At 34.7% G+C, this 14,550-nt stretch overlaps 1 protein-coding gene across 3 annotated transcripts in view; it reads left to right on the top strand.

Moving 5' to 3' along the window:
* Positions 1 to 14,550, top strand: part of Mvk (Mevalonate kinase) — a 53,159-nt gene that overhangs the window by 16,656 nt on the left and 21,953 nt on the right. The window contains exons 1-3 of one of the 3 annotated variants that reach the window (XM_069827644.1): positions 729 to 872; positions 5,852 to 7,207; positions 14,286 to 14,529. In XM_069827644.1, coding sequence (XP_069683745.1) covers positions 6,164 to 7,207; positions 14,286 to 14,529 — 1,288 coding nt within the window. In that variant the 5' untranslated portion in view covers positions 729 to 872; positions 5,852 to 6,163. Of the gene's footprint in view, positions 1 to 728; positions 873 to 4,591; positions 4,717 to 5,851; positions 7,208 to 14,285; positions 14,530 to 14,550 lie in introns of those variants that run through there. The other 2 variants (XM_069827645.1, XM_069827643.1) reach the window with 2 other exon arrangements.

Genomic DNA, 14,550 nt, shown 5'->3' with positions numbered 1-14,550 from the left:
TTATTTTAATTCGAGTATAGACGTTTCATGCAGTCATTGGGATTTCCGTAAATTCCCTGTCAATTTTTTAATAATGCTCATCAGACGGAGGGCAAGTTGAAAAGGAGAACATGTCTGGCAAAGGCTGGATGTCTGTCTTACACGACAACAAGACAACTGACATTATCTGAAGAAGGACTTCTCATGTAAAGTGTTGTGTATTTGAGATTTTTGTAACAAATAATGAACATTTTCATCACATGTTTTGCATTATAATTCTGTGTTAAATAATGGGCAGTTTGTGTCTTACGCTACAGCATTGGCATGTACATACATCTGCAAAAGGCATCCCATTAGAGGCCCCAAACGACCCTTAGGTGTGGGATATTAAAGCTCCCACCTCACAAGACAGCGGCACTGAATAACAGTAGGGATATCAATCCAACATGCTGGCTGCCTTTGAAACCCAGGAAATACCCTGTTGCTCATTTTTGCGAGAGGCTGAGTAAAGTAGATCATTGAAGAAAATCCATGACCATCAGAAATCAAACTCGCGACATTCCAGCCTACCATGCTTCCCACATAATGTGCGAGTATATACTGTTAGTAATAAAATTACATTTTGTAACACCCCTGTCTTGCTCCAAATGGAATAATAGTAGGTGTATGTTCTTTAACCTTGAAAAGAAAGATATATTATTCATGTTCGTGATAATAGTTTGAAGTAATACTTGTACCAGTTTTTATCTTCATACAGGTTTCACAAAAAGATTATGAAAGTCATAGTAAAACTAAAGCAAGTTAAACATGAAGTGGTCTGTGTAATGTGGTTTGTTGTAGGGAGAGTTCTGTGTGTTGTTTAGTATTACGTATAATATATTAGAGCCACAGTGGTAAGTCTGAGAACAGAATTTTGTTCCAAAACGATATTGTAATATTAACTTACATTTTGTGACTTTTTAAAATTGCTTATGCAAGTATGACGAGAAAATATTGTGATGGTGCAAAAGAAATTGGCTACCAGTACTCAATTTTCACGTTTTCAGCATTTATTATACCGAAAAGCAGTTTTGGACATGCTGTCTGCCTATCTTGCTGATGTACAGCAATTTCTCCTTAACTATTAAGTAGATTTTGTTTATATTCAGTATTTATTAGTACTGTATATTTATCTAGGAATGACGCACATGAAATTAATCAGTTTAGTTATTTGAAATCAAACACAATGACGATTTAGTTGGTTTGAAATGCATTTATCTGTGAATGTACATAATTAATAAACATTAAATATGTTGCCTTAATAAATTTATATATTTCATTTTGGATTTCATGTAAGGTGTGTTCTCCATGACATATTCACATTCCACCATTCTGAATATTTTTCACGCCTTGTAGGTTTTCAGAATCACTGATGGAGGAGCAAACGATAGTATGTGCAAAAATTGAATTCTTTAAATTTCGCAGGTATTTATTGATGTGAATATGTTAGGAGAAAATCCACAAGCTATTAGCGAAAACACAGCAATTTTACTTAGAGCAAGTAGGCTAATGAGGTAGGTTCAGCAGAAGTAAATTCCGAAAAGACAAAATATATGTTTATGTCTCGTGATCAGAATATAATATGAAATGGAAATACAAAAATTGGAAATTTAATCTTTGAAGAGTGGAAAAATTCAAATATCTTGGAGCAACAGTAACAAATGTAAATGATACTCGAGAGGAAATTAAACACAGAATAAATACGGAAAATGCCTGTTATTATTCAGTTGAAAAGCTTTTGTCATCCAGTTTGCTTTCAAAAAATTGAAAGTTAGAATTTATAAAACAGTTATATTACCTGTCATTTTGTATGGTTGTGAAACTTGGACTCTCACTTTGAGAGAGGAACAGAGGTTAAGGATGTTCGAGAATAAGGTGCTTAGGAAAATATTTGAGACTAAGAGGGATGAAGTTACAGGAGAATGGAGAAAGTTACACAATGCAGAACTACACACATTGTATTCTTTACCTAACACAATTAAGAACATTAAATCCAGATGTATGAGATGGGCAGAGAGTTTAGGATATATGGGTGAATTCAGAAATCCTTATAATAGAGTATTAGTTGAGGGACCTGGGGGGAAAAAGATCTTTGGAGAGGTCGAGTCATAGATGGGAGGATAATATTAAAATGGATTTGAGTGAGGTGGGTTATGATTGGATTAATCTTGCTCAGGGTAGGGATTGATGAGTTTATGTGAGGGAAGCAGTGAACCTCCAGGTTCTTTAAATGCCATTTGTAAGAAAGTATTTAAAGGAAGCTTCGATTATAAATTAAACTGCATAGGTTATGTTGAGCAAAAAATGCAAGTACAGTGGATTAGAGTCCTTGTTTTAGCATATTGAAGACTTTTGTATCTTTAAAATAATGCATAATCATGAGCATGTGAGTGAATGATTTTGTGATTGAAAATTGCATTAATGCATGAAAAGTTCTGAATATACGTAATTCGATTATTTTACAATTGTGTATATTCAGTTAATTAAAATTGTATATCAGTATGGGGGTCCACCACTGTAGAGTAATGGTCAGCATGTCTGGCTATGAAACAAGCGGGCTCAGGTTCAAATCCTGGTTGGGACAAGTTACCTGGTTGGGGTTTTTTCTAGGGTTTCCCCTCAATCAATTGAAGCAGAATTGCTGGGTAACTTTTGGCATTGGACCCGCCATCATTAATTCACAAATCATCCATACAATAGCCCAGGTTAAGTTCACAGTGCGGCGTGCTGTACTTTTGTACAAGAGCGCGGCCGTTCGGCTACTCACTCTTTCACAAGAATAGGAGTGGTAAGCACAGTAAACCTCAGGCTGCAATATAAGCCTCTCCTCGTACAAGAGAGAGAAAAAAATGTCAATATGGGGATACGTGATAAGTTGTTAAGGCACTGTGTCACAAAACTGAAAGTCAGAAGTTCGATTCCTGATAACAATCATTAATTTTTTTTTTTTTTTATGACTTAATCCTTCTAGTTGCAATACAGCTCTTGGCTTGGCCTCGCCCTATACTGTATATGCAATTATTGCCCAAATCCAACAGGTGGCTTGGATGGCATTCGTGAATGTGATGCTGACAGGTGGGTCATACTGTATCAGCCCTGACAGAGCCAGATTCCATCCTCAGACGAGTATCTTTTAACTCCCCAAGGTCTGGAATCTCAAACCTTTCCTATATCAGCATCAGAAATCTCTACTTTTCCTAAGGTTTTATCCCAGACTATTTTTAACTACTGCAGATGTTAGATGAAATGAGGGAAAGGTGAAGAGTATTGAAATGATAGAAACGAAAATACCTCAAGAAAAACCCTCTGCAACGTCTTCTTGGTCCACCACGACCCGGTCAAGGATCGAACCTGGGCTGCCTAGATGGAAGGCCAGCATGCTAAGGCTTGGGCCACATTCGCGACACTCTGGAGTTCACTCTGCCTTTAACAGAAATGAGTACAAGAGAGTTTTTCTTGGGAGGGAAGTGGCAAGCATGTAGGATTGACATTGTTACTGGTACTAATGTCAATTGTCTGCAAAGATGAGAGCCTTAACCTTCCACAGTTGTGGGCCTCCATGGCCTAAAATAGGGATAACTTTACTTACATTAGTACTCTGTATAGGCTGTAAGTATCTTTTACCTGGCAGTTTTGAGAAGTGCTTGCTACAGTGAAAGTTTTTTTGTAGTGGTATATCTTATACTGAAAAATTAAAAAAGTGGCAGGAGATTTATGAAATCCCTTGGATTGCATGAAACGTCTTTATTCTTGGTATGTAATCAAGTTCATAGATTTTAGCTCTTGTTCATATCACAGTCTGTCATACACATTACAAATATAAGCAAACTTATTGTTAACAAAATGTTCTTTATAACATTGTCTTTAACAAGCATTATGATCTTTCTTTTCCACTCTTTTTGGCACACTTTGGTTTTACCAGTTCACTATTTTTACTTCCATTATTATCTAGCCCTTTTTGGTTGCATTAAACACATGTACTTTGCTTGTTATGTTTTGGCTTCCATAGCAAAGTGATACTGACTCTTATAAAAGTTATAAATTTCAACCTTCACATATAAATGTATAATGTAACTGCCCTCTAGCAGCTGATGCAGTAATGAAAGCAATGGTGCTGCCACTATAATCAACTTTAGGAACTTCATCTTACACAAAGTATTACACATTTTCCCAGTTTGTAGGTCGAATATAGATTTTTGCGTAAAAAAAATTTTGGTAAAGAGATTGTTCCCTCACCACATTCTAATCTGTTCATTCCTCTTTAATAATGCTGACAGGAAAACAGGAATACTATTTGATTGATCATTATCTCTGTGTTAAAATTCTGTACTTCACCTTTTACCCCTATTTGCATTAAACATAAGCAACTGACAGTTCTCTTCACTTTATAGGTGGATTTGTGCTTTGTATTGGTAAGCTTTAGTATTTTTACAGTCCAGTTTTTTTAACAAGCCTTGAAGTTCAGGAACGTTTTCTTCCTCCCTTGCTTAAAAATTGTTACAAGTTCTTACAACTGAATACAAATTTGCATCATAAACGAGTTCTCTTCGGACTACTTTGCATCTCAGATCTAATCAGGTATTAGGTGATAAAGGTCACTTAACATCGCATAACAGTATTCAAGTAGTGTAGTGTCACACAAAAGTAATGCTTATATTCAGTATGTGTGTGTGTAGCTACAATTTACTTCAGAAGGAGGTAAGTTCGTGTCCAAAATTCTAGATTTTTGTATCTAATAGCATCAAAATAGAAAGGCTGATTGTCATTAACCTTTGTGCATATGAATGTTGTACAGTGTTTCCTATTATTGTTTATAATTATAATTAATATGTGATATGCATTTAAAATTTGAATATTGCATCTAGTTAGTTTTATTTTAGAGAAAAAGATATTTTTAAAAATATAGAAAAAGTTTTTGATTATGAATGTGGTTCTTTGTCTTTAATAATTACTTTTAACAGGTCAAAATGTAATCATACTATAAATAAATTTATAAATTTGTTACATTCATGGGAACATAAAATATGCCTTCTCTTGGGAAATGTAATTTTTATTTTTATTTTTTTCTGTTTTTTGCAGATATTAAATGAAAAATTCGCATTTCAATAGTGAAAAAAAAGTAAACGAAGTTAAATTTTTGTTAAAAAACTATTTGTATCATTTGAGTAATACTATCGAAATCATTGGTTTGAAGTTGTGTGTTTCATATTTCATATATCTTAAGTAATGTTCATGATGTTTGCTTGACTTCAGAAACATACATTGTTAAAATATCAGTTTATGACGTTAAAATGTCATCATTAATTATTTTTAAGATCTATATTAATTGTCATAATTGTCTGAGTAGAAATAACAGGTACAACTATTGTGTTATTAATTTGAAGCATTAAATTTTAATTGTGAACAATTTGTTTGGTTTTTTTTAAGATAATTCATTTCTTAATGAAAATTATAAAACCATTTAAGGTTAAATAATTTGATTAATGATTTTGAATTCTTTACAAATGATGAAAATTTGTAATTTTTAAACATTTAAATATTATTAATTTTAAATATAAATAATTCCCTAATGAAAATTATAAAATAAGTATGTTTAAACAACTCGAGTTTTTGTTTTAAATATAAGCCAATTCCCTTGTGAAAGCTGTGAAGTACTGAAATTAAGTTTAAATAACTGAATTGTTGATCCAAAGGTGGTAAGTTCCATCATGTGGATGTAAAAGAGTTTGTAATTTAATCATGTTCAATCATTTATGTACATCATGCTTCGTAATTAATAGTTGAAATGTTTCCAAATGCACTGCTACATTGCTATATTGGTTCTTTCTTTCAGACTGGTTAACTCCATACTAGAAGAAGAACTGAAGACAATTCATGCATTTTCGCAGAAAACTCTCACTACACAGCAGTGGGAAAAACAGAAGAGTGCTTAGCTAACCACTGAATCTACACTCACTTTTGTGAAACATTCACACTATTACAACAGTGGATGTGTTGGGCCAACCTTATGATCAGTTGAATTCACTAAAAGCATTATTCAATTGTGTGGCACTAAGGATTACCGAATAAAGAATTTACTTCTTTATTTTGTCTTTGTTTTAAATTCCCATCAACTCTGAATTCAGGGTAGTCCACGTTAGCTACAATGGTGCCAGTTAAACGTCCGCTAGCATTCACTGTGTCGGCACCAGGAAAGGTAATTCTCCATGGCGAACATTCTGTAGTTTATGGAAAGACAGCATTAGCTGCAAGCTTGAATCTACGCACAAAAATTACGCTGAAGGAGAGCAACAGAATTGGTGGACACATCCATGTAGATCTGCCAAATCTGGATTTGAAACATGTTTACACAATCATAGAGTTGAACAATGTCTTTCTGTCTGAACCACCGCCATTGTTGAAAGGTTCAAGGTCCGATTTCAATCTGGACAGTCCAGAATTAATAGACACCAATAAATTCATTGCAACATTGCGTGAATATGTGCTGAAGTCTTCTAACCTGCCACAGATATCTTTCCCTCAGGAATGTGCTCTTATTTCATTCCTCTTCCTCTACACAGGGATATTTTGTAGTGTTAATATCCAGATACAGCCATTTTTTATTGATGCCATATCTGATTTGGCGATTGCATCAGGTGCGGGAAGTTCCGCTTCATTTTCAGTGTGTCTCTCTGCTGCACTCATTCATTACATACGTTCTAAAACATCATTCAATGGTATAACTAGCAAGAATATTTCAAAAAATGGTTACAAGGCCATGGAGATGAAAGTCACAGATCTATCGGGATTTTCTGCAAAGGAAAAGGAATTAATTTCACGTTGGGCTCTAACTACAGAGAAGATCATGCATGGGAACCCGTCTGGCATTGATAACGCTGTCTGTACATTTGGTTCAGTCATAAAATTCAGGAAAGGGGAAGAAGGACAAGGTCCTGTCATAGAGCACCTGCCTAAAGTTGCAAAGCTGAAGATTCTGCTTGTGGACAGTGGGGTGAGTCGAGATACTGTGGGGATGCTTGCCAAGGTGTCAGAGCGGCTGGAGTCATTCCCTGAAGTGGTGAGACCCACCCTGGATGCCATGGATGGCATTGCCATTGCTGCTGCTGACATACTGAAACAACTGGGAGAGTCGGATGCTGCAATTGGTGATGCAATCGAACAGCAGAACTCCCTCATTACGAAACTGGAGGTGAGGATTGATTTCTTTATTGATTTTGTCACTTTCTGCATCTATTTTAAGTAATGGTCGATAGCACGCCTCTTTTTAATGGAATTCAGAAACTATTTAAATTTGTTACTGAATTTAGCATAGGACATACAAGAAACAGTGTTCATGGCTTGGAAGGTATATGTCCAATTTTCTCTTCTTTTTTTTATTTTATTTTAGTAGGTCATTTTACGACACTTTATCAACATCTTAGGTTATTTAGCGTCTGAATGAGATGAAGATGATAACGCCAGTGAAATGAGTTCAGGGTCCGAAAGTTACCCAGCATTTGCTCATATTGAGTTGAGGGAAAACCCCGGAAAAAACCTCAACCAGGTAACTTGTCCCAACTGGGAATCGAACCCGGACTACTTGGTTTCACGGTCATACGTGCTAACCATTACTCCACAGGTGTGGACTTTCTCTTCGCAATAGTGTCTTTTCCACATAGCAAATTATGGCAACAGGACGTGGGAAACAGCAGCTATTACAACAACTAACGTCATTATGCGGATTGTTTATTCAGGAATGAAAACATTTGAATAAAGTACCAGATAACTAAGACTCACTAGTCACTGAATTGAAATAACCGGAGATTAATCACTGAATTGAAGTAACCTAACCTGAAACTCTCATGTCGCTGAACTGAACTAAACTTTGATACTTTGCTACACCACATACTGGAGAATGGGGTTCCTTAAGTAATTTTAAAATAACCTCTAAATTGTAGCAAACCCCTCTTGAGACACGATGTGATCACTATGAAAGCTGTAAACCCACCCAACCAATCCCAAATACCTTCTTTTCTTTTATACTCCAATCAATGATTTTGTCACATATTTTCACACACATTAATGACATACTTCAGTGGTACCACCATGATATTGGACTCCTGTCTTTGCTATGGTCCAGGGTTTATCTTTGATAATAATCATAGCTTGAAAGCACTTCTTTCTTACCATGATCCAGAGTAAATCTTTCTTTCTTCATTATGGTCCAAGGTAAATCTATCCAAGTATGTAGGCCTACTTATTTACCATAAAGTACATAGGGCTTATGCAAGACATGCCAAAACCTTGAACAAACCAAACCTAACCCGTCACTGATCTTCGACCTTATGAAAACTACTTATTTACCTTTCCAGATATTAACAGCACTGTGATACACATTTCAAGACCTGTCTGCATGATTCATAACAATGTTACATCTTTTATAGCAAATAAGTGAGAACCATGAGATTAAAAAGAAAATAGGCATTTGGCATGGAGGAAAATTAACTGCAAACAAATCTCTTACATGTCTTATGGAATTCTAACTTTCCAACCTTAATACTTTTTCACAAACATTATCTTTTCTTCCTTGCTGTAATACTTCATTTATGTTTTGTTTTTAATCAAAAGCTTTAATAGCAGAAAACCCCCTTAACCTTTTTTGTATAATTCATGATCCTTGTTATAAAAGTTGTAATATTTTTACATATGAATCATGGCCCACATCGGTCAAACAGAATTACTGATATAAAAATTGTAATAAAAGTAGTAATATTGCTATTCTTCTCCAACAGTAAATGTAAAATAAATTTGTTATTGTATTTTGATTAATTTTTTAATTCTTAAAAAAATAAACTTAACATATTTACCTGAAATGAACAGGGGAAGTATTTGAGAAAAATGTGTGCCTTAGAGACCAGCAAATATGATACCTTTCAACCTAATGAAAAATAAGTAGTTGAGTTATTGCTGTGTAGATTACCGGTAGTTTTGCTGTATGTTTTGAACTATTGCAAAATTTTTATATTATCAACTAATGAGAATTTTTTTAAATTTTTTTTATACTGAAAAGACACCACTTTGTTATTTTGCATTTACGAAATATTAAATGAATTTAATGCATAATGGTATGTGCCATTCAATTGACTAAATAAATTGTCTATTGTACTGAGATATTTTGGTTTTTTAATTCAGAATTATATAATAATATGTTTTTTTTTAATTTCTCATTTTTACTGCAATAATAAATGAAGAAAAGTGAAAATAATTCTCACTTTTCATATTTGTTAGTTCTTGAAATAAAAATTTTAAAATTGAAACAAGTCGTATTAATCATTATCACAAATATTAAATGTAAGTGAAGTTAAGATTTAAGACCTTCATGGCTTTCAGCATGGTGAGAAATTTTTGGAAATTCAACAGTACCATAAGTGTAGGAACATGCAATGTTTCAGAGCTAAGTATTGATTTCATGATCAGAGAAAGGAGGGAATCTGTCTGTTAGGCTCATTACAAAGAGCTGTTCTTCTCTGATGGAAATGAACTAATCATGAAGTGTATTATTATCTCTCTCTTATCATGAACATGCTTTCCTGCACCTCATAAATCTTCAACTAAAATTGGCATAGTTCCCAATGACACAGAGCCATTGTAATTAAAGTCTAAAGAGTGTGTCATTAAATTTGTAAATAAACACATTCAGTGTGTTAGAGCTGTATCATACTGGATTTTGAGATTATTAAATTGAACCAAGAAATAAAATATACAAACAGAATGAAAATCTGCATTAAGGAAGCCTCCAGTTCCAATGAATGATCGTAATTAAGTTATCCTGAAGAATTCAGTATCAGGAAGCAACAGTTCATCAGCTTAGTTTCCATGTAATTATTTTCAAAACAATTCATTAACCATTGTGCTTTACTAAAGCTAGAAATATTTTTCTTTTCTTTTAAGGCCCAGTAATTTGAACTTGCCTAAATATTATTGTATGTCTTAAGTGATAATCTTAATATAATTTATATTTTCAAAAGAAATCCTTAACCATCTTGCTTTACTGAAGCTCGAAATTTTTTTTCGTAGTTATCCAATAAAATCAACATTTTAAGTACACTCAGGGACAAAAAAAAACCGGACACTTTAATATTTGCTGGTATTTTGCAAAACATTATCTTCTCATACAAATATTATGGTAGCCATCTGTTGTTATGGAGACGTGTATACATTGTTGATTGTTTTTTGTTTTATAAACAAGCCATTACAACCAAATATTCCAATTTTGCTTTCGGAGTCTCAGTTATAACAATTTTATCTCAACCATTTTGTGCTTCATTATCGTTATCATTCGTTATTTCTTTATTTTTACATTTTCTGAGTTTAAGTGGGGTTGTAACATTTGTCTTAAAACAAGATGCGACCTGAAGATGTGGCTCGAGTTGTAGCCCTTTACGATGATGGAAGCAGTGTACGTTACATTGCAAATGTTATGAATATGGCTAGAAGCACAACCCATGATGCCATAAAACGGTATAGAGAGACCCTAGAATATACCAGAAGACCAGGTTCGGGTCGTCCAAGAGCTACAAATCCAAATGAAGACAGGTATATGGTGTTGAGAGTTCTTAGGGAGCGCAACCTGCCAGCTACTAGTGTAGCCCAGCAATTTGTTAACATGCATGGACGCCCAATTTCGGCCAAAACAGTTAGAAGGAGGTTGAAAGCAAGTGGACTGATATCAAGTAGACCTGCAACTGGTCCCAGACTTCTCAGGATGCATCGAGTTGAATGACTTGCTTTTTGCAAATGATCACAGATTGGAGAAATGGACAGTGGAACTGTGTTCTGTTCACCGATGAGTCCCGTTTCAATCTGTGCTCACCCGATGGACGTGAAAGAGTTTGGAGAAGGAGGGGAGAACGATTTTCACAGTGTTGCATTTCCGAAAATGTGCTGTATGGAGGTGGTGGAGTGATGGTTTGGGCAGGAGTGTGTACGGATGCTCGTACAGCGTTGGTTTTTGTTGAAAATGGAAGATTAACTGCTGATAGGTATATAAATGAATGTTTGGCTGATCATGTTGTGCCATTTGCCAATTTGTAGGCGATAATTTTATTTTAATGTATGATAATGCACGGCCACATATTTCCCATGCGGTCGGAGATTATCTCCAAGAAGTTGGAATCCATGTGCTTCCATGGCCAGCAAGGAGTCCAGACATGAACCCAATTGAACACGTGTAGGACATGCTGGGACGGCGTGTTAAGAATAGACGACCGAGACCAGAATCGTTACAAGAGTTGAGGCGAGCACTTGGCGAAGAATGGGAACTTATTCCTCAAGAAGACACTGCTAATCAAATTGAGAGCATGCCAAGACGTATGGATGCAGTTATTCAAGCCAGAGGGGGTAATACCCATTAGTAAAAAGAGTTTTTAATGTTTAAGGCACCATAAAATGAAAAAACAGTTAGACCAAACGATGCCATAGTTATACGCCCTTTGTAATTTTTTGTAAATTTTCTCATCAGAGATTTTTTTTTTTCAAATGTTGTCGTATAAGGTGCTAAATGAAACATTATTTTGTTTAAATGGGTTTTGTTTCATTTTGAAATAATTGGCAACAAAATACAAGCAAATATAGAAGTGTCCGGTTTTTTTGTCCCTGAGTGTATTATTATTTGTACAAAGACTAAATATGAAATACCATAGTAAATAATTTTAATGCCACCTATATTTTTCGTAAAAGAAAAACATGTTAATTAAGCTGCTATGTGGAAGCTACAAGTATTTTCCATAGTGTTGAATTAAATTTGTTATATCAAATGTAGTTAGTAATATATATTCTAGAATTAATCTTAATTTTTAAATATTTAATGGATCATTTTAATAGATTCTCATTTTCGAATAATTCGTTCACAAGTATTTCTCATAATGTAATAAAATTTAACGTTTCAAATGTAGTCATTTATGGAAATATTATTTTCATATCTGAGATATTTAAGGAATAATTTTAATGTAGTTTCATTTTCGGAAAATTGTTCACACGCATAATTTCTGGAAGTTACAAATGGTTCTCATAGTGCGCAATGAAACTTGTTTCAAATTAATTTTTTTTTACAGAAGTAGGCTATGTTTCGATCAGTCATTAAATGTCATGGAGCATATTGTCTCTGTATTGATTTCAGTAGAGTTAGTACCTCAAATATTTAAGTGACAGTTTTAATGCTGTTATATTTCTGCAACAAAAAAAAAAAAGAAAAATGTAAGACAATTTCCCCAAACTTACAGATGCTAAATGGAATCACTATCGGGGAGCTTGCTGGTATAGTATTGAGATTTTTGGTGGATTTTTTCCTCTTTTTATTTTGGTAACATTCATCAGTTCACAAAACTGATGTAAATACTGTATACTCATGCTTCCTTCATTTATATTTTTGTAAAAAATATATAAGAATACAAGAACCAAAGTAAAACTCATGAACATAGTCTTATTACGAACAGGTGCCTAGAACATTCAAATGTGACGTCATTTAGGATAGAACGTAGCTAATGAGAAAGACAGGCTATGGTACAAATCGGAGTCACATGATTATCTCAGTCTAGTCATGGCCATCATGACAATCATCTAATATGAATACATGTGCAAAGTTCTAAAAAACAAAGGAATTGCTATATTAAACTCCTGTTAAACATGCATTTATACATAAACTTGTTCAGTGTTGGCCATGTTATGACTAAGAATGTGACATCACATCGTAGCCTGTCTTTTTCATTAGACACGGGATAGAAGGAGAAAAGTGAGTTTCAATGTGCATAAGTCTCGTGGCTTTCTGTCTGCTCCTACTGCTTTCACAGTTTTTATAATCTCGTAGAATCTTCAGAATTTGTGTCAATGCTAGAATCTTCTGCTTATGTATTGTATTATTTTCTGTTCCAACTATTAGATATACAACAGTCATATGAGCATATAGAAATAGATATGTAAAAAAATTTTTTTCCCAGTACTCCTCTCTTTCACAGAGATATCTTTAATGTCCTGTACGATATAGGATGCCTGGCTTTACTTTTCTAAATGGAGCCATGCCATGTATTTTAATTGTCCTTAAACATTCATTTTTCTTGATTACGTTTGCACCCATAAACCACAGTTCTAATAGCAAATATTAAATTGTAGCAAGCAAAGGAAGCGTTTGCTGGAGCTTTACTGAAATTTGAGAAATGTGACAAGTCTTCAGAGACTTCTGGCAGTAAAGCAGGAAATGGCCTATAATTTTTTTCTTGAGCTCTCTCAAATTAAGACCCGAATTCTCAACTGTATGTCCCTCCCAAAGGAAGTCTCATAGAGGATTTTATTACCCTTAAATATCTGTCGCTCTTTGACTGGATTTGAACCTACGAACCTTAGATCTAACAGCAAATATTAGATCGAGGCAAACAAAGACAGTAAGTGAATGTACACTGAACATGTTTTCAGGAGTTTTACTTGCACAATTCTGCAGAGACATCTGTCAGCAAAGCAAGAAATGATCAGTAAATTTTTCCTTGACTACTTTATTCATGGACTATTTTGCCATGCTTTAGACCTTTCTTAAAGGAAATCATGTTAGAAATTGTTTTAGTTCTTAAATATGTAATGCCCTTGATCGTGTTTGAACCCACGAACCCTAGATAAAGTAGCAAATGTTAGATAGAGGTATAACTAAGGGCACAATGAACATATTTCATGGGGCTTGCACAAGTCTGAAGAAATATCTGTTGGCAAAGCAAGAAACGTGAGCTAGAAATGGCCAGTTATTTTTTTCCTGGAGCCCTATCATTCATAGATTGAGCTCAAATATTTTGTGGCACTTGATCCTTAGGTGTATGTACCCTCTGAAGGATTTTTGTTATACTGTATATTGCTGTTATACTGAGTCTGAACCCTTGAATCTTAGATCTAATAGCAAATGTTAAACAGAGGCAATTAAGAGCAATAACTGAACTCCCACTGAACATGTTTCCTGAGATATCACTTGCACATCTGTTGATGAAACAACAAATGTGTCTGGAACTGGCTGGTTATTATTTCCAGGATTGAGTTATAATGCTGGATCCCTAGCTTTATGTATCTCTCAAAGAAAGCCATGCTAGGTATTTTGACCTACCTTCAAGTATCTGTTGCCCTTGATTGAATTCGAACCTACAAAACTTGGATGTAATAGTGAGCTTTGTGGGCAATAAGTGAATGCATACTACACATATGTTTTGGAGCTTACCAAAAGTTTCATAAACAGATTTATTCCACTACGCTTACAGGAACTGGTGGATATGAACCAAGCACTGCTGAATGCTTTGGGTGTGTCGCATCCTTTGCTCGATCGAATCTGCAGGACTGTCACCAAGTGTGGGCTCCACGCGAAGATGACAGGAGCTGGAGGGGGAGGATATGCTTTCATCTTGCTTCCAGCTTGTGTGAGTCAGCAGGCGAAGGTGCAGAAAGTGAAAGAGCAGCTACAGAGAAAGGGTTTCGTCTGCACCGAGACAGAACTTGGCAGTGCTGGTATTACTGTGTCAAATTTGG

Source organism: Periplaneta americana, chromosome 6 (genome assembly GCF_040183065.1).
Source record: "Periplaneta americana isolate PAMFEO1 chromosome 6, P.americana_PAMFEO1_priV1, whole genome shotgun sequence".
NCBI classification, from domain to species: Eukaryota; Metazoa; Arthropoda; class Insecta; order Blattodea; family Blattidae; genus Periplaneta; species Periplaneta americana.
This window is presented reverse-complemented; position numbering and strand designations above follow the sequence as displayed.